Below are 19,740 nucleotides of genomic sequence, written 5' to 3' on the forward strand. Positions count from 1 at the left end.
ACACCAGACTCTGTCATCCATGTCTTTATGGACCTTGCTTTGTGCACTGGTGCACAGTCATGTTGGAAGAGGAAGGGGCCAGCTCCAAACTGTTCCCACAAAGTTGGGAGCATGGAATTGTCCAAAATGTCTTGGTATGCTGAAGCATTCAGAGTTCCTTTCACTGGAACTAAGGGGCCAAGCCCAGCTCCTGAAAAACAACCCCACACCATAATCCCCCCTCCACCAAACTTTACACTTGGCACAATGCAGTCAGACAAGTACCGTTCTCCTGGCAACCGCCAAACCCAGACTCGTCCATCAGATTGCCAGATGGAGAAGCGCGATTCGTCACTCCAGAGAACGCGTCTCCACTGCTCTAGAGTCCAGTGGCGGCGTGCTTTACACCACTGCATCCGACGCTTTGCATTGCACTTGGTGATGTATGGCTTGGATGCAGCTGCTCGGCCATGGAAACCCATTCCATGAAGCTCTCTGCACACTGTTCTTGAGCTAATCTGAAGGCCACATGAAGTTTGGAGGTCTGTAGCGATTGCCTCTGCAGAAAGTTGGCGACCTCTTCACACTATGCGCCTCAGCATCCGCTGACCCCGCTCCATCAGTTTACGTGGCCTACCACTTCGTGGCTGAGTTGCTGCCGTTCCCAAACACTTCCACGTTCTTATAATACAGCTGACAGTTGACTGTGGAATATTTAGGAGCGAGGAAATTTCACGACTGGATTTGTTGCACAGGTGGCATCCTATCACAGTTCCACGCTGGAATTCACTGAGCTCCTGAGAGCGACCCATTCTTTCACAAATGTTTGTAAAAACAGTCTGCATGCCTAGGTGCTTGATTTTATACACCTGTGGCCATGGAGGTGATTGGAACACCTGATTCTGATTATTTGGATGGGTGAGCGAATACTTTTGGCAATATAGTGTATATTACCTCATTAACACATTTTTTCCCCCGATGGTATTCATAGTCCATGACCTAGTGAACCAGTATCAAGAGGTTTTCATTGATAGAGACTTCAAAGCACCGGATAAGGAAGTCTACCAAATAGCAAAAAAGTAAACTCCAACTGTGTATCAGATTGGTTTAACAGTTTTCATTCCCTATAGAAGGACTTTTCGAGCAATTTAGAAATACAATTCTTTATTCAACAGTGAATGAAGGAATTAAAACACTAAAAAAAGCATTAACAGAACAGAACATCCCAGAACATTTACAAAACTATTTTCCCCCAATGTGTGGTGTGCAAAACTAACACAAACAACAACAACAAAAAGAAAATCTAAAATACACCCCAAAAACAGAACAAAATAAATCCTGATAAAATGTTAACACTGTGATTGATATAAAACACTGCTTCTGGGACCCTTAGTCAAAGTGAACCATTTCCTTGAAAGGGATGATGCTACAGGTTAATGCTTAAAACCATATTTTGCACAGAAAGATGATGGGCATTCTTTTGAATTAAATAACAAATTACACCAAAAAGACCCAAGTTGCTATTTCCATGTCATTATATATAGAAACACACACAATAATACACTGTATAAGAACTCATTAACATCTGTATTCCTGTTCTATTAAGAAGTTCATAACACAAACAAACAAAACATACATATTGATTATTATAACGTTATTATCTTCAGCTTTACATTCTGATGGTTCTGAGCTTTGGCTGAATATAAAAGCAGCTCAGGATTTACAGACATGTGTCAGTGTGAGAAAAATAACCCGTGAATTCCTTTAAAGATTATTCTATCAGTCTTTGCGTGTGTGTGTGCTTTTAATTTACAGATCAGCGCACACATCTTCCTACACATTCTGGTATAAACACATGATTGAACAGTCTGTGGTGTTCATATGCTCGTCAAAGGTAGCAGCAAAATAATCTCAGACGTTGTACGTATTTGCACGTCGCATGCGGTTCAAATGTGGACAGATCGCTAATCCAGATGTTACAGATCAACGGATATAATCACTAGAAATTGTTCCGTGTTCGCTGAAATGAAGTGGATCAGCTGAGACATGTTTGGTGTAGCAAACAACTTCAAGAAGGTTAGAGCTACCAGTTTAGTGTTGTGTAACTGCAGGTTTCTCAAGACACGTCTAAGATACTAATAAGCTTCTAGATAACTGTGTGGCACAGAATCAAAAGACCATGCAGTTGTTTGATGTGGTGTCATGATAAACTGGAGCTTATATGCTGATTATTTGTTCCAGTGCAAAAAAAATAAAAAAAGATGGGAATTTACAACAGACAGAAAACACATCCTCACTGATGTTTGGACAAAATATTTAGTGTATAATTGGACAAAATATTTATATTTATAATATTTAGTCAGTGTAAAAGAGTTTCTGGTGCCATATTTCTTTTTTTTTTTAGCTCCATGCTAGATGTGTGCATCAGTCGACACACACAAGTCAGTAATATGGGCCAAGGTCCTCGTACCCGGCGTAGCTCGGCCACTCGGCGAAAATGCCGCTCGAGCACCTCGGGCTGCCGAATTGGTCAAAGTAAGCGTCCCAGTCACCGTTGTGCTGCTGGCTGTTGCTGATGTTCTTCTTCAGAACAGAGCGGGTGATTTTATAGTTCTGGCCCTGATTGCTGTCCCAGTGTGTGTTCCCATCCACTACGTAAAACACAGCGAACTCGACATGCTCTTGCGGCTCGACCCGGGCTGGTAAATTCACCTCGAATGAGAAGGTGTCCCACTCAGAGCCCAGGTACATGTCGTTGACGTACTGGCAGTCGACGTCAGTGTGGCTCTTCCATGTGTCGAAGGTGATGCGCACTTTTACTGCCTTTTCGTAGGACAGATTTTTGACTTTGATAGTTCCTGCGATGGCCCGGTCCTTTAGCACACAGTGCTCGAGGCAGACCGAGTCTCGCTCTAGCCGCTGGCGAAACTGCAGGTAGTCTGCGCTCGGCTGCTTAAAGTCCAGCACCAGCTTGTCGTCCTCCTCAGAGACATCGAGCGCTGAAGCAAAAAGCTGCTGGATGCTGAGCGGGATGTCGATAGGGTCGTCAAACTCGGAAAAAATCTTCACCACAGCAAGGGCCAGACCTTTGTGGTCGGCGAAGGAGACCTGCTTTTTGGTCTTGCTGCACTTCCGTTCCTGAGACTCGGTCTGCTGGAGAGGAGCATGGAAGCCGAACTGAGCAACCGTGCTTCTGTGCAGACATGGACGCAGGGGCATCTTACACTTCACAGACATTCTGCTCTGGAAGTCATCGCTCGAGAGATACAGCGGCATCGCCAGTTTAACTGGCATGATGGAACTGTCCTAAACCCTGTGCGGAAGAGAAGAGAAAGAGTTGTGAAAATGGTTTTATTTAAAACTGAAAACTGCAAAAATGTTCTTGTTACAATGTGGAGATTCTTTAATATATAATATATTTTTTTTAAAAATACCCTTATTTTAGTATCATACCCCCCCCCCCCCACACACACACACTTTTTGCCTTTTACATACACACTAAACTGCCACAAATCCCAAATACAGTGAAAAATGAGCAAAGAAAGCTAAGAATTTTAACCATCAATGTATTTTGTGTAAATTTGCTGAGCTAAGAAACCCATGTTAATTATCATACATATCAAAAAATGCTCTAATTTTGCACGTTACTGACGAAAATAAAGCAAAGTTATCAGATCAAAATATTTAGGTCTCCTGAATGTGACAGAAATATTCAGTTTAAAAAAATCATACATCTGGGGGAACTTCTTTCCTGATGACTTTGCTTTACATGTGGGACAGCTGTACAAGATATCTGTACCTTCCTGTGGTTTGATTTTGTGCATTAATCCTAAAACCCTTTCTTCTCTAAGAAACCATGGGGCTAAATCAGCTTCAAGTTGAAACACTGAGGTCATGCTAGCAGCTTTCAATCAATGTGTTAACCATTAAATCGGGGAAGTGGTTCAGACGAGTTCAGCACGAAGGCACGGCATGGTATGACTCAAATAAACACAACACTGAAAGAAGGCCAGAGATAAGAACTAGATCAGGGGTGTCCAATCTTATCTGTAAAGGTCCAGCGACTACAGGTTCGTGCTCCGATCGATCGGGAACCACATGCGATTCCACTTTTTTAATCAATTTTTGCTGCTGCAATCTTTTTGCTTCTGACTTTTGACACAACAGGTGGGACGGTCTTAGGGAAAAAAAGGTCTTCACCTTAAATCTCCATTGCTCAACTGATTTGAGAGGGAGGAGCTCTGAAAGTTAGCCACACCCACCCTATTATCTCTGAAGCATCCTCAGGCATGGTGGAGCAAACAGAACCGAGTGCAGCAAGCATACTGCAGCTTCTTATACTGATTTCCTTTTTCTGCAATACCTCTTCATCGTTAAAATATCTCAAACAACCTGACAACTTTGCATGAAACAAAATATATTTTCAAAATCCTCAATATGAAATAAAATGCACTGTAGAAATAAAATGGCCAGGTGAAATTGCTATTTAAGGCTATTTATCAAAAGCACTGTAATGCATGAGTCTAATAATAAGATTCTTCATACTGATCATTTCTACATTAGAATTATTTTCATGTGAAGTTGTCAGATGTTTGAGAATGAGGAAATAACGATGCATGAAAAAAAAAACCTGAGCTAGTGTTCTGCATGGCGCCATCTACAGGCGCGAGCTCTGGAAAACCGCGGAAAAAAAACAACAGAAAATAAATAGAATATAAGGCACCTTGAGCATCGTCACCTAGCTAACGTTAGCTGGTCAAATTGCTACTCAATTAGATGACATGAAGTCATACATATGGCGTATAAATATGAGTGAACGCGTTAACACTCGTATTTTTTCGTAAGCACTCGGATCTGCTCGTTTAACCGCACGTTTATCTTTCAGAGCACCGCCCACTCGAAAATCAGTTGACCAATCGGAATTTTTTAAAGGCGAACACACTCTTTTAAGACCCGCCCCCTGTTTTTAAAAGGGAAAAACCACGCGAGTCGGAGGCAAAGACACGATACACAAAGAGAAAGAGAAGTGTGTGAATCAGAATAAAACATTTAATTGTGTTGATCTTGCATTCCTACATTTTGATAAGTATTTTTGCTTGTGGATTTTATTTAAATAAAGCAAATTTCATCAATGTAAATAAGTTTAGCACAATATGTGCATATTAGAGCAGTTAAACCCAGTGCCTGAGTCTATAAATACTGACGACACTAATTAACGTACTGGTCAACATCACTATGGTTACCTGACTAGCTTGTCGCTAAGCTACTCCCTATTGTCCGCTTTTGTTTATGAAAGTGCGATTTTAGTCCAAAATGGTGCAGAAATGCTTGAAGATCGCTATTGCAGAGCAGTAGATACTGTGTGAAACTGTAAAAGTGCGGTTAAAGTAGCTTTTATGAGCGTTAACAGAAAACAAAGACACGCTTTCACGGAGTTGGCCATGAGGTGCGAAAAGACGTTATTAGAGCCTGTAAATGACCATTTACACTGCCCCCACCATCACAGCATTAAACTGTACTGTTACAGGACACTGACACTGGAGACTCCTTCCATCAGTATTAAATTAACATGTCATTACCGAAAACTTGAACACATCAGCAATTATACGACTTTTTTTTATAGCGTCCGCCATTCACGTCCATGTGAATCGGCTGTTACTATAGCAACCAAGAGGCATTAGCGCGAGTGTGTTAATATAAAGCTGTAATCTGCAGCTGCACCATCATCGGACCTGCTGTTAGAGGAAATTCATCAACTCCTCATTCACCCATTCATTAATGTTGCGTTATAAAATACAAAGTTTATAACCTCTAAGCAGTTGAAGCAGTGAAACCCTATGGAGAGGTTACCGTCTCACTAAAGGTCAGAATCGCCATAAGTCTTTGGTCATGGTCATGGGATGTGATTAAAGTCAAGGCAAAAAACTCAAGCTGTTTATACGTTCAAAAGGTCTCTTAATAAAAGTTGCAGTGAAATACACGAATATCTGATTTAATCCTAATAAATTATAAGCGTTCATAAACCATTAGTCTTAAAGTAATCTTAAAGACAGTAAGATAAGAGTTTGAGACAAAAAGCTTAAGCTAGATTTGGGTCAAATACCTGCACAGAGATCTTATAAACATACAAACAAGGTTTACGACAGTTCACGATATTTTAGTAGTAGGTATTTTACGGCAGATCACTTCACAATATTGTCAAAAGTCCTTGCTACGAAGTCCACGATAATGTCCGTTTCTGAAGGGCTCTCTACACATACTTGCTTCATCATAATAATCTACACCATAAACTGTAACACTGACCAAAAACGATCCACTATTGTGATCCTGTGTACAAAACTCAATCAATAGATAGAGAAAATAAGCTTGAAGCTTAGCTCGACTCAAACACCATGTAGTTTGAAATCGGGTCAAAATTTATAGCACCATCTCGCCTACAAAACTAAACTTTTTCATCTCTTTTAGATCAGTCTGAAACACAATCGTTACAATCCTGACAAGTTTTGTAATTAATATAGGTCAATTAAAACCGGAAGTTCGGTGAGTCCTTGTTTCTTTGTAGCTAAATAAAAATATAACTTAAAAGCATTGGTTTTCATCAGGTGCTCACTTTTTATTATATCTTTGATCATTTGTTTGTTTGTTTGGTGCAAGAAAACAAACTAGAGAAAATCCTGCTTACCTCTAGTCTGGCTTACCTTGCTCGGAGCATTTATTATGCAGAATAAAGTGGAGCACCTGAGCGACCATCAAACTAAATTAATGTGTGTTGCGTTATTTGGCAGCGTGGATAAACGAAAGATGTTCCTCTTCCAAAGGCTTTAATAACACGGCCCTGTGCTCGCAGGAACCGGCTTTCACTCTGTGGAGAATGAATCACTCGGTGTTCACGTGGACGCTTCACATAGACCAATCAGATCGCAGGACAGCCGCATGGGAAAAGGGGGGAAGGGAGGGAGGGAGGAATGGGGAGCACATGCGGAGGGTTGGTGATCACGTGACTCACCAACTAACTCGTTCCAAATAGCCTGTTAGCTTTGTTACCTGCTAACAAGCAGCACGTTTATACATGGATCTCGCTTATAATTGTAACACAACAAACCTTTTTCCTTCACTTATTCACATTTCATATTAATGACTTGAAAAAAACAAAACAATTAATAAGTCAATACAACACAAACACAAATAAGACCATTCAATTAAATTCAGTTTTATTTGTATAGCCCCTTTAACAATGAACATTGTCTCAAAGAAGCTTTACAGAACATAAGAAACACAAAAAAACATGTAAAAAGTCCTGGGTGTTAGACAAAATCATCCCGAGTGAGCGAGCCTGAGGCGAGGAAAAACTCACTTAGATGGTATGAGGAAGAAACCTTGAGCGGAACCAGACTCAAAAGGGAAGCCATCCTCATTTGGGTGACAGCGGAGAGTAGCCTTTAAAAAATGGCATATTTTAAAAGGAGGTAAAAGTGTGTGTCTGGGGTAGATGGAAAGCTTCAATGGCTAAGCTGCATTATCACCACACGGCTCTTAAATGGTGCTCTTTCACCGTTTATTGTCATTTCAAAGCATTCAGCTCTCCATGAGCTTTGTTTTTAACGTTTCATTTTTCTCACTAAACGTAAATCAGCCATACAGCGAACGCCTTCATAATGCGGCATGTGATTATTAGCATTTATCAACATACACATGCTAAATAAGTCATCTTGTGGGAATCTGGTGTGGTTTCGCTTATGAAGTCATTTATTAAAGAATTGTAAATTAGGCAAAATTGCTGTATTTTACTCTTAAATGAGTTGTAAACACTGTTTTAAATATCTGACTTAAATAAATACAATTAGCAAAGAAACATAATATGTATAACTAGCATCAATGCTAGCTAGTTATGTGTTTATAGAAATGAATAAATTGCTTCCCGGTCAAGTAAACTTAGCCCATATCACAGAATCTCTGAATGAATGGAAGAAAAAAACTGAGGTAATTTAGTTTTCTTCTACCCACAATCTTTAAGAAATTCAGATAATGCGTCCTTCCGCTGAATGTGTGTCCATGTTTCTCTGTGAAAATGTGCGATGAATTAGATGCTAAGCTGGCAAACATTAACTCTATTTCTGAGAGCAAAATAAAAGAAGCAAACTTCAGGCACAAAACAGGTCCTTCATCACCCACATTTAGATGGGTTGGGGGGATGGGGTTGGTGGTGTTTGTTATTGTGAACATTTTATTTTTGGTCAATGCAAAAAATGCCCATACAAATTGGGCATTATAAATGGACATGTAATGTCATAGGAGGTGAGTGTTAACTACATGTTTTTCTTTTTTACTTTTCTTAATGAATAGCTATTGTCAATCTGATTGACAGTGGACAGAGAAAAGCGGTATTTCACCACCCACAGAGCAGGACACTTATGCCCTGCAGGTTTCCCTGCCCCCCTACGGCAATGGTATAGGATTTAACCCCTAATGAACAAGTCAGAGGTGACAGAGGAGAGGAGAAGCTGAAGCTATGGAGGATGAAACCTTTGGAGAAACCAAGATTCTATATCTGTAACTTTCAGTGGGAAAAAACAGAGAAATTAGGCAGGAAAAATCAATGATATACATATGAGAAAATATTTATTAACACAAACATTTAATTTTAGTCCACATAGAACAACTTGCGCAATAAGAAGCTGTTTGAAGGACAACAGGAACAGACAACTTAGTTCCAGTGAAAGGAACTCTTAATGCTTCAGCGTACCAAGACATTTTGGACACTTTCATGCTCCCAACTTTGTGGGAACAGTTTGGGGATGACCCCTTCCTGTTCCAACATGACTGCACACCAGTGCACAAAGCAAGGTCCATAAAGACATGGATGAGTGAGTTTGGTGTGGAGGAACTTGACTGACCTGCACAGAGTCCTGACCTCAAGCTGATAGAACACCTTTTAGATGAATTAGAGCGGAGACTGCGAGCCAGACCTTCCCAGAAGAGTTGAAGCTGTTATAGCTGCAAAAGGCGGAACAACTCCATATTACATTGATTCCAACTACATAATTCCTGCTCAGTTGCCTCAACTCTAAGTTCAGCGAGTAACATGGCTGCTCAAAGCCTCAACAGCAAAGAAAGTAAGACCCTTGCTTCCCTATGCAGACTATAAAGTTCTTGGTTTTGAGAAGGAGAATATACATTCTTCATCACAGTTACCCAGCTAGCTTTCTGCAAACTTCTGAGGAAGTTGGAATGTAGACGAATATTATAAAAATAATTAAAGCTACATTAAAAAAAACAAAAAAAAAACAACAGGGTGGCAAAAATACTGTAAGTAATTTGCCAGTGAATACTATATGAATATTATTATTATCATTGGATTTCTTATTTATTTATTTATTTATTTATTTATTTATTTATTTTATTTTATTTTTTTTAATCTATTTATATGTAGTTAAATTTAATCTTGTGAACTGACTACAAGACAAGTTCCTGTTAGTCTCTCTTACTTGCTGTTCCTGTCTATTGAAGTGAATAAATCATAAAATGCAGCTTGTTACCAAGAAACCATAGAGCTTAAAGCCCTCTTTCTTGAAGACTTCCCTTTGGCAGAAATCCCGATCATTACAAAGCGCTTACCTTGCAGACGCCTTATCAACAATTCAAAAATCTCAAAAGTCTTTGTTAGGTGACAAAGTTTCTTATATTCTTATTTCTGATTTTGCAGGTCCCCTGTATATGTCTCTGTCAGTGAGCTGTTACTACAGTAATCACATTCTAATTCATATTTTATGTGTCACTACACAACCACAGACAGTATGATATTTAGTAAAATGAGTGCATTAATAGAAACCTATCATTTGAATTACAACCAGAACTACCTGAAGGAAGTATACAAGGTACTTTAATACAGAATAATATGGTAACATGTTACATTTTTTATTCTGTTAAACAACAGGTTTTTAAATCAGTTTATTATTTGTCTTAGATTACATGGATTACATACAGTTCCCTGTATTTGAGGTGTTACTATAAAAACATATTCCATCCATCCATTCATTTTCTGTACTGCTTATCACAAGGAACCAGGGTGCTAAACCCAGGGGACTCTGGGCACAAGGTGGGGGACACCCTGGACGGGTACCCACCCATTGTAAAGCACAATCACACACACACACACACATGCACACACTCATACACCCATTCACAGAACAGCGACATTTTACATATGACAATCAGCCTACAACGCATGTCTTTGGACTGGGAGAGGAACCTGGAGGAAACTCTACAAGCACATCATGAACATGCAAACTTCATACATGCAAGGCGGAGGCAGGAATCAATCCTTTTATATGAAAATAATACGCGCCAACCTGAACAATCCCATTCAAACATTCAACTGTGCTGTGGTATAATGTGAAAATAGTTTATATTAAATTATATATTTATTGACCACTGGATTTGATCATATTGTTTTTGTCACTGTTTTGTAAAAGCAATAGGCTGCATGAGCTGCACAGTAAAAGGTAAGAGGTTTTTACGCCGCTTCATGTCATGTTTAAGCACACCTCTACCCATTATACACCACACATGCTGACTGATTGTCTTTTCCCTTTATATTAGATCTAGCTTTTTTATATACAATACAGGTCTAATTTCTATGTATACATTTTCCCATACACTTATATGCATTTCTTGGTCAGTTTACATTTAGGATATTTCAAATGGGGTCATGTAAGCAAAAAGGAAAAAAAACTAAACTTAGACTGGTAGTATACATTGCCATCAATCTGTATCTAATGATATACTTGAGTACGCAGAACTGAATTGAAAATTTTTGTTAAACTGTAGGCCTGGACCCAGACCTTTAACTTTCTCCAGCTGTACAGAGAGTAGAAATGACCTCTCGGTTTTTGTTTACCGCCTAAAATACCCAGCGTCTGGCCATAGGCATGTGGTATTCAGGGTATAGGTTATGCAGTAGTAGAGTCTGGTTGCACTCGGACCTGACGGACACGAAATGGAAACACACGTGGACCTGTCACCTATAAGAACTTATATATATATTACCGCTGCTTAAAATAGGACTTCTCTATAGGTCTAAAATGTATTTATGCATATAGTGTGAGCTGGATACTCTTCTGTTTGACCTACGATTTCCTGGTTTTGAAAGTGTTTTTGATGAGAGCACATCCTTAATTGAATAAATTAGAGGAAACACAGACTTATCAGTGAGTCGTGGTCTCACACAGCATTTTATAAAGGTCAGGTTTCTTTCAGTCATGAAAGAACAGATATAATATAAATATGAAGATCATGCAGATACTGGACAAGAGCTTCAGTTAATGTTCAAATCGAACATCAGAATGAGGAAAAAGTGTGATCTCTGTGACTTTAACCGTGGCATGGTTGTTGGTGCCAGATGGGTTGGTTCGAGTATATCAGAAACTGTTGATCTGGGATTTTCACACACAATAGTCTGTAGAGTTTACACAGAATGGTGTGAAAAGCAAAAAATGTCCTGTGTGCAGAGGATCTGCAGACTGAAACACCTTACAGTGAAAGAGAACAGAGGAGAATGACCAGACTGATTGGAAAGAATAATCACTCGGAAAATCATCCCAGCACACGCAACACATCAAGCCATGAGGTGGAGCCATTTTCTTTTCCTACGAGATCCCAAGGTTTCTTTAAAAAAAAAAAGTTCAATGTTCGCAACACAAATAACTATAATAAATAATTATAAATATAGCACTAATAATTATGTATATGCTATAACTATATAACTATAACAATAAATCCATGCCTCTGTTTCCCTCCAGAGTTTCTGGGTTCCTCTCATCTCCCAAAAACATATATGCAGAAGACCTGGCTAAGAGAAATTGCCTCAATCTCCCAATGATTCACCCAAGCTGTGTTCCCAGGATAAGCCCTGGATCCATAGTGACCCTGATGAGAATAAGAATTGATGGTGAATGAGTGTGAACACATACTGTGTGTGTCCTGTGATATACAGTGGCTTTCATGAGAATACACCATGTACACCTTGAACATTTCTACATTTTCAAGCGTTACAACCTGGAGCTGAAATGGATAGACAATTAGGATTATAGATTAAATACACTATAATGTTTAAGTAGTAGGAAAAATCAGTACAATTATTAACAATAAATGTTACAGCAGTCCTGTTGCTTTGAAGCCTATGAAGTCCAACATGGCCATCCCATCATGTTCATTCATGTCAGTCATATGGTGACGGTGTGTTGTTCATAGACAGTCTACGACAGGAAGTCCCACCTTGTCTTACACCGCATTAGCACATTTCTATAAGATTACTGAAGAATTTAGGATTGAGACAGAGATTTAGACAATGATTTTCACTTATACATTCCATTACTTGATACCTACATTAGCCTCCAGTGCAAAAAAATGTCAGACACTAAACATACCTGGCATAACATTATGACCACTTGCCTAAAATTGTGTCGCTCCCCCTTTTGCTGCCAAAACAGCCCTGACCCGTCATGCACTGTGTATTCTGACCCCTTTCTATCAGAACCAGCATTAACTTCTTCAGCAATTTGAGCAACAGTAGCTCGTCTGTTGGATCGGATCACACGTGCCAGCCTTCACTCCTCACGTGCATCAATGAGCCTTGGCCGTCCATGACCCTGTCACCGGTTCACCACTGTTCCTTCCTTGGACCACTTTTGATAGATACTGACCACTGTGGACCGGGAACACCCCACAAGAGCTGCAGTTTTGGAGATGCTCTGATCCAGTCATCTAGCCATCACAATTTGGCCCTTGTCAATTTTTCCTGCTTCTAACATCAACTTTGAGGTAAAAATGTTCACTTGCTGTCTAAAATATCCCACCCACTAACAGGTGCCATGATGAGATAATCAGTCTTATTCACTTCACCTCTAACTGCTCATTATGTTATGGCTGATCGGTGTATAGCTTAAGTGAACTTGACATATAGGGAGTATTTGATTTTACGCCTGATTTTACAAACTTTTTCTTTAAAACATGATTGAATTAAAAAAGATTTGGTTCTATGACTCAAGTCATAGAAATCTTTCTTGGTAAATAAAATGACTCTAAAGAAATGATTCAGGCTGATCATTTTTGCATGGAGTGTGTTTTCATCAGCCAACACAAACCCTGATAAATGTCACATCAATACAGCTGTTATGTAATGCTTTGGAGTGTAGTTAAGCAGACAAATTAGGAAGGTGACTGCAACCATTTACCTTGACTCATATCTGAGCAGATGAACAAATATTTAGCAGGGTATTTTAGCTCGGGATATTACTGCATGTTTCATCATCTGCGAGAGCAAACTGCTGCCTGAGACCAGCTGTGCCACACTGGTCAATATTTAGTCAGGGATAGATGGTTTGCTTAATGAAGTTCAAGGAGACAAATGATGTTTTACAAATAGCTTCTAGCCAAAAACAACCAGAGACTTTGAACTATGCCTCTGCGTATGCTCCTATTAATAGTAAGCCTTTGCAGTAAAGTTCTGTCAAAACATACCGAGCTGATGAACTTGGATGACTTTTTGCCAGATAACAATGCATGATTATGTAAGTAAAAAAGTTTTATTATAAGTTCTATAGCTCTAAAATCACTGGTGTGTGTGTGTTTTTAACAACAATTACAAACCATAACTATACTGATTGATAGCCCTGATTCTGCAGAGATATTTACTGATGAGTGAATAAGTCATTTTCTGATAAGATTCCTCATGATAGAAGAACAACAGTATCTGAAATACTCAAACCAGCCCATCAGACACCAACAAACATGCCAGGGTCAAAGTCACTGTGATCACATTTCCCCCATTCTAATGCTTGATGTGAACTTTAACTGAAGCTCTTGACCTGGATCTGCAAGACTCTATGCTGATTGGATATTTTGCATGAATGACCAGTGAGTATACATGCAATATCACCTCCACTAAAATGTAAAATATTTATTATGTTTCTCAAATGTAATACCTTCCTGTGCCCTAATAATAAAGGGTTTTTTTTTATTTGCTTTTCTGTCCATACTTCTGTTGGAAGAATTACAGTGGACCTGTGCTGTAAAGAGCAATAAAGGGATCTTAAATCTCAAACTCCATATAACAAATTTATTGGTGCTGTTCCCACGTTGTTGGCATTCATAAAAAAAGTAGAGCTTCCACATCCTGCTCGATATCAGTTTGACCTCTGGTTTTAGCACGAAAGTGATTGAGATGATCATTTGAGACTGGGACACTTTATTTATTCATTCATTAATCTTTAGTACAGCCTTTGTCCTGGCCTTGCTTGTAGTGGACCTAAAGCCAACCACAGGATCACTGGGCACAATGCAGGGGATCTTTCTGGAGGTGACTCCAAACTATTGCATTTATTTCTATTTATTTAGTTGGCTAATCTAAAGTGATTTACATTTGAAGCTTGAAGGTCTTCCTCCAAGGACATAACAGTGGCTGTTTATCAGAATCAGGATACTCATGGTTGACTATATTACCCATCATCCCCTGTACATCACATGACCCTGCATGTCCCATGTCTCACTTGAGCGCTAACACCTGTTTTGCGTTTCCTCTAATCAGCACTCCTATTTAAAGTTTCTGTGTCAACTGCTTTTGTTGATGTTGTGTATGGTTTGTTGCATTGCCTTTCATAGCCTTGCTGCTAGTCTGGCTGTTTTGCTATTTTGGTTTGTACTTGCATCCATCATCTCGGAGAATCCTAGACAACTTTCTAGTGCTAGCCATTAAGCAAAGCCATTAAGCAAACTGTTTAATTGTACTGAAACACACTTTCAGTTCTAGGTACAGTGAATCATACATGGGTGTAAATGTAACAAGTTTACATTTTTAGGAGATGGAGAGGAGCTCCATGGAGATTTGCTCAGTATTGAATGCTCCTGAGTAACCTTGAGAAATCAACTTTTTTTTTTGAACTATCATTTGGCCAACAGGGGTCACTGTGGAGCAAATTCCCCAGGGTGTCCAAATCCCTTTAGCTGTTTTCATCCTCTGAATTCCCAGTTTAAGCAATCATTAGAAAGAGCTCATAACATAGGTAGGACGTTTACATGCAACCAAATAATCCTTTAGTAATTGGATTAAAAAGCCTCTATGTAAACGTCTCGGTCAATCCGCCGGAGATTGATGAAATTTTGATCCGTTTAAAAGGAGGTAAAATAAATGGGGGGGGGGTGTATGCACATAATGCACCATTCATTCTGTTTACTAAGCAGGATTATTTGAATACATAATCAAATGCACCTACCATATAGGGATAGACTTTTCTGTGGTATATTGGCTGACTGTAACCCATCTGTTACTGCCTACTCTGTTAATCAGTGCAAACATGGCACTATTATACTGTAGATCACTGAGCACTAACATTAGTGTTTGTCATGCTGGTATGCAGTGTGTGCATGCATTACACTTTATTATTGTGTTCTTCCTAGATATTTTTACCTCAGTTGGTATTCTGATGATAAAGTTTGTAGAGCTCTGTCTAAAGTGGGTTGAAATGTGGTGACTGTGATCATTTTCATCCTTGTGAATCTGCTATCATGTGACACTTCCTGTCACACCTCCTCTAGTGCCCATCATTTTAATTCTTATCAAAGCATTATATCCAACAAGATTATTGCCAAAGGTTTTGGGACACCCCTCCAAATTATTGAATTCAGGTGTTGTTTTTCAGGGGTTGGGCTTGGCTCCTTGTGAAAAGTGAAAGGAACTCTTAATGCTTCAGCATACCAAGACATTTTGGACAATTTCATGCTGCCAGCTTTGTGGGAACAGTTTGGGGATGACCCCTTCCTGTTCCAACATGACTGTGCACCAGTGCACAAAGCAAGGTGTGGTTTGATGTGAAGGAACTTGACTGACCTGCACAGAGTCCTGACCTCAACCTGATAGTACACCTTTGGGATGAATTAGAGCGGAGACTGCGAGCCAGGACAAGACTTGGATGTCTGCCTACATGTACATGAATGTAATATGGAGTTGTCCCGCCCTATATATAACAGCTTCAACTCTTCTGGGAAGGCTTTCCACAAGGTTTTGGAGTGTGTTTGTGGGAATTTCTGACCATTCCTCTAGAAGCGCATTTGTGAGGTCAGGCACTGATGTTGAATGAGAAGGTCTGTCTCACAGTCTCCGCTCTAATTCATCCCAAAGATGTTCTATCAGGTTGAGGTCAGGACTCTGTGCAGGCCAGTCAAGTTCCTCTGCATTAAGAGTTCCTTTCCCTGGAACTAAGGGGCCAAGCCCAACCCCTGAAAAACAGTTGTACGACATAGAGTGGTGTCCCAAAACATTTGGCAATATAGTGTTCATGTTTCTTTGAACAAATAACTTTCTACTGATTTGCAGTGATGGTCAGTGCTGCAGACACTTTAAGCAGCTATAGAAACTTTATTTATGGCATGCTTTTAATTATTTATGCTGATTTATGGAAATGACTCTATGACTCCATCTGGTGTTTTATCCACTTTTGAGCATGCATGAACTATTTGTACATGAAAGGAGTTGACTTGGCATCCTCTAATGGACCTACAGCATGACACAGACATTGTTTTTTCCTCTCTCTTTAATTTGTCACCCTTCTGTATTGCTTATTACATGGCGCCAAATGAAATTTGAAACCGGAAGTTGGCCCCGAAATTTGCCGGAAGTTCCCCCCCAGAGCTTGTTGTTTTTGTTGCTAGTAGAGGGATTGTGGTGAAAAATGGCGACGTCTCGTCGCGCTTCCCAGCAGCAACACCAGAACTTATCTTCGCCTCCGCGTATCGCCTCAAATTCTCTCACTCCGCCTGGATCTCCTCCGGGTGCCGGCGTCCCGAACATATCTCCTCCGGCCGGAGGCGAGCAGGACAGTGCCGGAGATGCGGACCCAAGCGCGGCCTCCTCCCCCGCTCCGCTCCGCAGCGCTAGCAGCACTAGCAGCAGCAGCACCAGCACTAGCAGTGCTAGCTCCCCGAGCACCACGGGAGGCTCCAGCCCGGATTCAGCCAGCACGAGCCCAGGCGGCGGCTGCGCGAGTAGCGGCGCTTTTCGGGAGCTGTTCGAGGCCTGCCGAAATGGAGACGTGTCTCGGGTGAAACGGCTGGTGGATTCGGTGAACGTTAACTCTAAGGACATGGCTGGGCGCAAATCCACTCCACTGCACTTCGCTGCAGGTAAATAACGCTACCCGGTGCCTTTATTTATTTATTTTTTTGCTAGCTAGTTCGCTAAAGCTAACCCTAGAGAACTGAATAGCCAGTTGGCTTGCAAGCAAACAGCTGAGATTTAATTAAATGGCCCATTACAAAAACAGCCCTAGTGTACTAACTAGCAACTTTCTCTGGTCCGTTCGCTACGCAAACGGCGTAAGGTCGAGAGATAGTTCGGTTAAACAAAGTTTACAGGTAGTGGTGGACTAAATATATGTTGTTATTTTAACTCTTCGTAATCTTTGTACTAATCCAAGGGGCGTGGCCACATGGAGGCAGCTGCCACCCTTGTGATAAGTTTTGCCACCCCATCAAAAGTTCTACTCTGCAGTTCAATCAGATTTTATGAATTGTTTTGGGTATTTTCACTAAACATTGACAATATTCAGTAGCTATTTAGATAAGTGCCTACTGCTACTCACTCTTCAGCCCTCCCATGTCTAAACCCCCGTCTCTGCATTCAGATGTTTTTGAAAACATTCCGCCATACAGGTTATTTAACAGAAGTAAATGCATTGATAAAATCCATGCACAAGACCTTTACAGAAACACATTTGAAGCCAATACGTCTTTCCCATAGTGCTTCTTGTGATGCTCTGTGCTTACACTTTGTGTTTTCATGCTTAAATGGAAGGCTTAGTCAGGTTTCTTGACACAAACCACTTTGTCCTCGTACCATGTTTTTTAATTTTCTTTTCTTCAAAAAGTGGGGGGTCTTCAACTTTGCATTAGCATCTAATCATCTGTAATCATGATGACCATCTCATACTCAATAAGACATTGTTACACTGAAAAATAAGTCCATTGTAATACTATACATCTCAGTGATTTCACATACCGATATATTGTCTGCGCCGTTGCATGCAGTGTTTGTTTATTTTGTTTGCATAGCTAGAGAATTTGCAGGGATGTTTTTGAAGCGTGAAACGTTAAATTCTATGGTTTTGTCAATTAAAAGTGTGCGATATGACCGACTGATCAAGCAGAAGTTATAGAGGTGGCTGTAGTTTTATTGACTGGTTGGCTATACAATGTAAACATGCATTTCGTAATGTGGAAATACTTTCATCGTCAGTGTGTGATGGTCTTATAGAAAGAGAAATAATCTCATGAATCCTGTGTTTGCTTATACACTATATTGCAAACGTTTTGGGACGCTTGAATTTACATGCACATGAATGTAATATGGAGTTGTCCCGTCCTTTGCAGCTATAACAGCTTCAAGTCTTCTGGGAAGGCTTTCCACAAGGTTTAGGAGTGTTTTTATGGGAATTTTTGACCATTCCTCTAGAAGCGCTTTTGTAAGGTCAGACACAGATGTTGGAGTAGAAGGTCTGGCTAACAGTCTCCACTCTAATTCATCCCAAAGGTGTTCTATCCGGTTGAGGTCAGGACTCTGTGCAGGCCTGTCATTTTTCTCCACACCAAACTCACTCATCCATGTCTTTATGGACCTTGCTTTGTGCATTGGTGTGCAGCCAAACTGTTCCGACAAAGCTGGGAGCATGAAATTGTCCAAAATGTCTTGGTACACTGAAGCATTAAGAGTTCCTTTCACTGGAACTAATGGGACAAGCCCAACCCCTAAATCCAATGAGTTGGAGGGGTGTCCCAAAACTTTTGGCAATGTCATGTATGTCACAGATAAATGAGACAAGTTAATATTTACTTTGTAGATGTTACATGTCTTATTTGTTTATAAGATAACCATGTTAAAGTACATGAGGAGTTTTAGAGACTTACATGGATGAAGGCAATGTTTTTTTTCTTTGTCTTTACTTTTAAGCGCTCTCACATGCAACAGTTTCTCTGCCACTGCTTCATACTTGTGGACACACACAAAGGTCTTGACATCACTGCACCTTGTGTTTATTTTTATTGACCATGATTGCTGCTCTGACCAGCAACTGAACACTTTTTTTTTTAACAGGAAAGCTAACATTTTGGGGGCAGTGGTAGCTCAATGGTTGAGGCTGTGGGCTGTTGATCAGGGTTCAAGCCCCAGCACTCCCAACCTCCACTGTTGGGCAATTGAGCAAGGCCCTTAACCCCTTCCTGCTCTGGATCATAGCTGCCCCTGCACTCTGACCCCAACTTCCTCAGCTGGAATATGCAAAGAAAAGAATTCCACTGTGCTGTAATGTATATGTGGCAATAATAAAGGCTTCTTACCCTCAACTCTTCTTCTAACATTTACTGTGGCTGTGGGCTGTTGCCATGGTAACCCAGTTAGGCACAGGACTAGGTGGCCTCCTGAGAAAGTAACTTCACCATAATCTGGCTTATGTGTAACTAATATGGAGGTGTATGTATTATCTAACTCTCTTGCTTTAAATGCGTGTTGTTTCCTCCAGGCTTTGGGAGGAAGGATGTGGTGGAGCATCTTCTGCAGACGGGAGCAAACGTGCACGCCCGAGACGATGGAGGTCTGATCCCTCTCCACAACGCCTGCTCATTCGGCCACGCCGAGGTGGTGAGCTTGCTGCTGTGCCAAGGAGCCGACCCCAACGCCAGAGACAACTGGAACTACACGCCACTCCACGAGGCTGC

The 19,740-nt window shown here is 40.5% G+C and overlaps 2 protein-coding genes across 6 annotated transcripts in view; one reads left to right on the forward strand and one right to left on the reverse strand.

The window, feature by feature from the left end:
- Positions 1 to 1,177: 1,177 nt before the first annotated feature.
- Positions 1,178 to 6,839, reverse strand: ppp1r3b (protein phosphatase 1, regulatory subunit 3B). Of its 2 annotated transcripts, none has more exons than XM_058414681.1 (2): positions 6,678 to 6,839; positions 1,178 to 3,292 (listed from the first exon to the last, which is right to left on the reverse strand). In XM_058414681.1, exon 2 carries the CDS (start codon positions 3,271 to 3,273, stop codon positions 2,422 to 2,424), a length of 852 nt encoding a protein of 283 aa, XP_058270664.1. In that variant the 5' UTR covers positions 3,274 to 3,292; positions 6,678 to 6,839; the 3' UTR covers positions 1,178 to 2,421. The 2 variants fall into 2 exon arrangements, with proteins under 2 accessions (XP_058270664.1, XP_058270665.1); XM_058414682.1 differs by having other exon boundaries at positions 6,662 to 6,839.
- A 9,502-nt stretch (positions 6,840 to 16,341) lies between these two features.
- The window catches only part of tnksa (tankyrase, TRF1-interacting ankyrin-related ADP-ribose polymerase a), a 109,407-nt gene continuing 106,008 nt past the window's right edge, over positions 16,342 to 19,740 (forward strand). The window contains exons 1-2 of one of the 4 annotated variants that reach the window (XM_058415030.1): positions 16,342 to 17,154; positions 19,545 to 19,740. The exon at positions 19,545 to 19,740 is cut by the window's right edge and continues 29 nt beyond it. In XM_058415030.1, the coding sequence (XP_058271013.1) occupies positions 16,704 to 17,154; positions 19,545 to 19,740 (647 nt within the window). In that variant the 5' untranslated portion in view covers positions 16,342 to 16,703. The remainder of the gene's footprint in view (positions 17,155 to 19,544) is intronic. The other 3 variants (XM_058415028.1, XM_058415031.1, XM_058415029.1) reach the window with 3 other exon arrangements.

Source organism: Hemibagrus wyckioides, linkage group LG18, assembly GCF_019097595.1.
Source record: "Hemibagrus wyckioides isolate EC202008001 linkage group LG18, SWU_Hwy_1.0, whole genome shotgun sequence".
NCBI lineage: Eukaryota > Metazoa > Chordata > Actinopteri > Siluriformes > Bagridae > Hemibagrus > Hemibagrus wyckioides.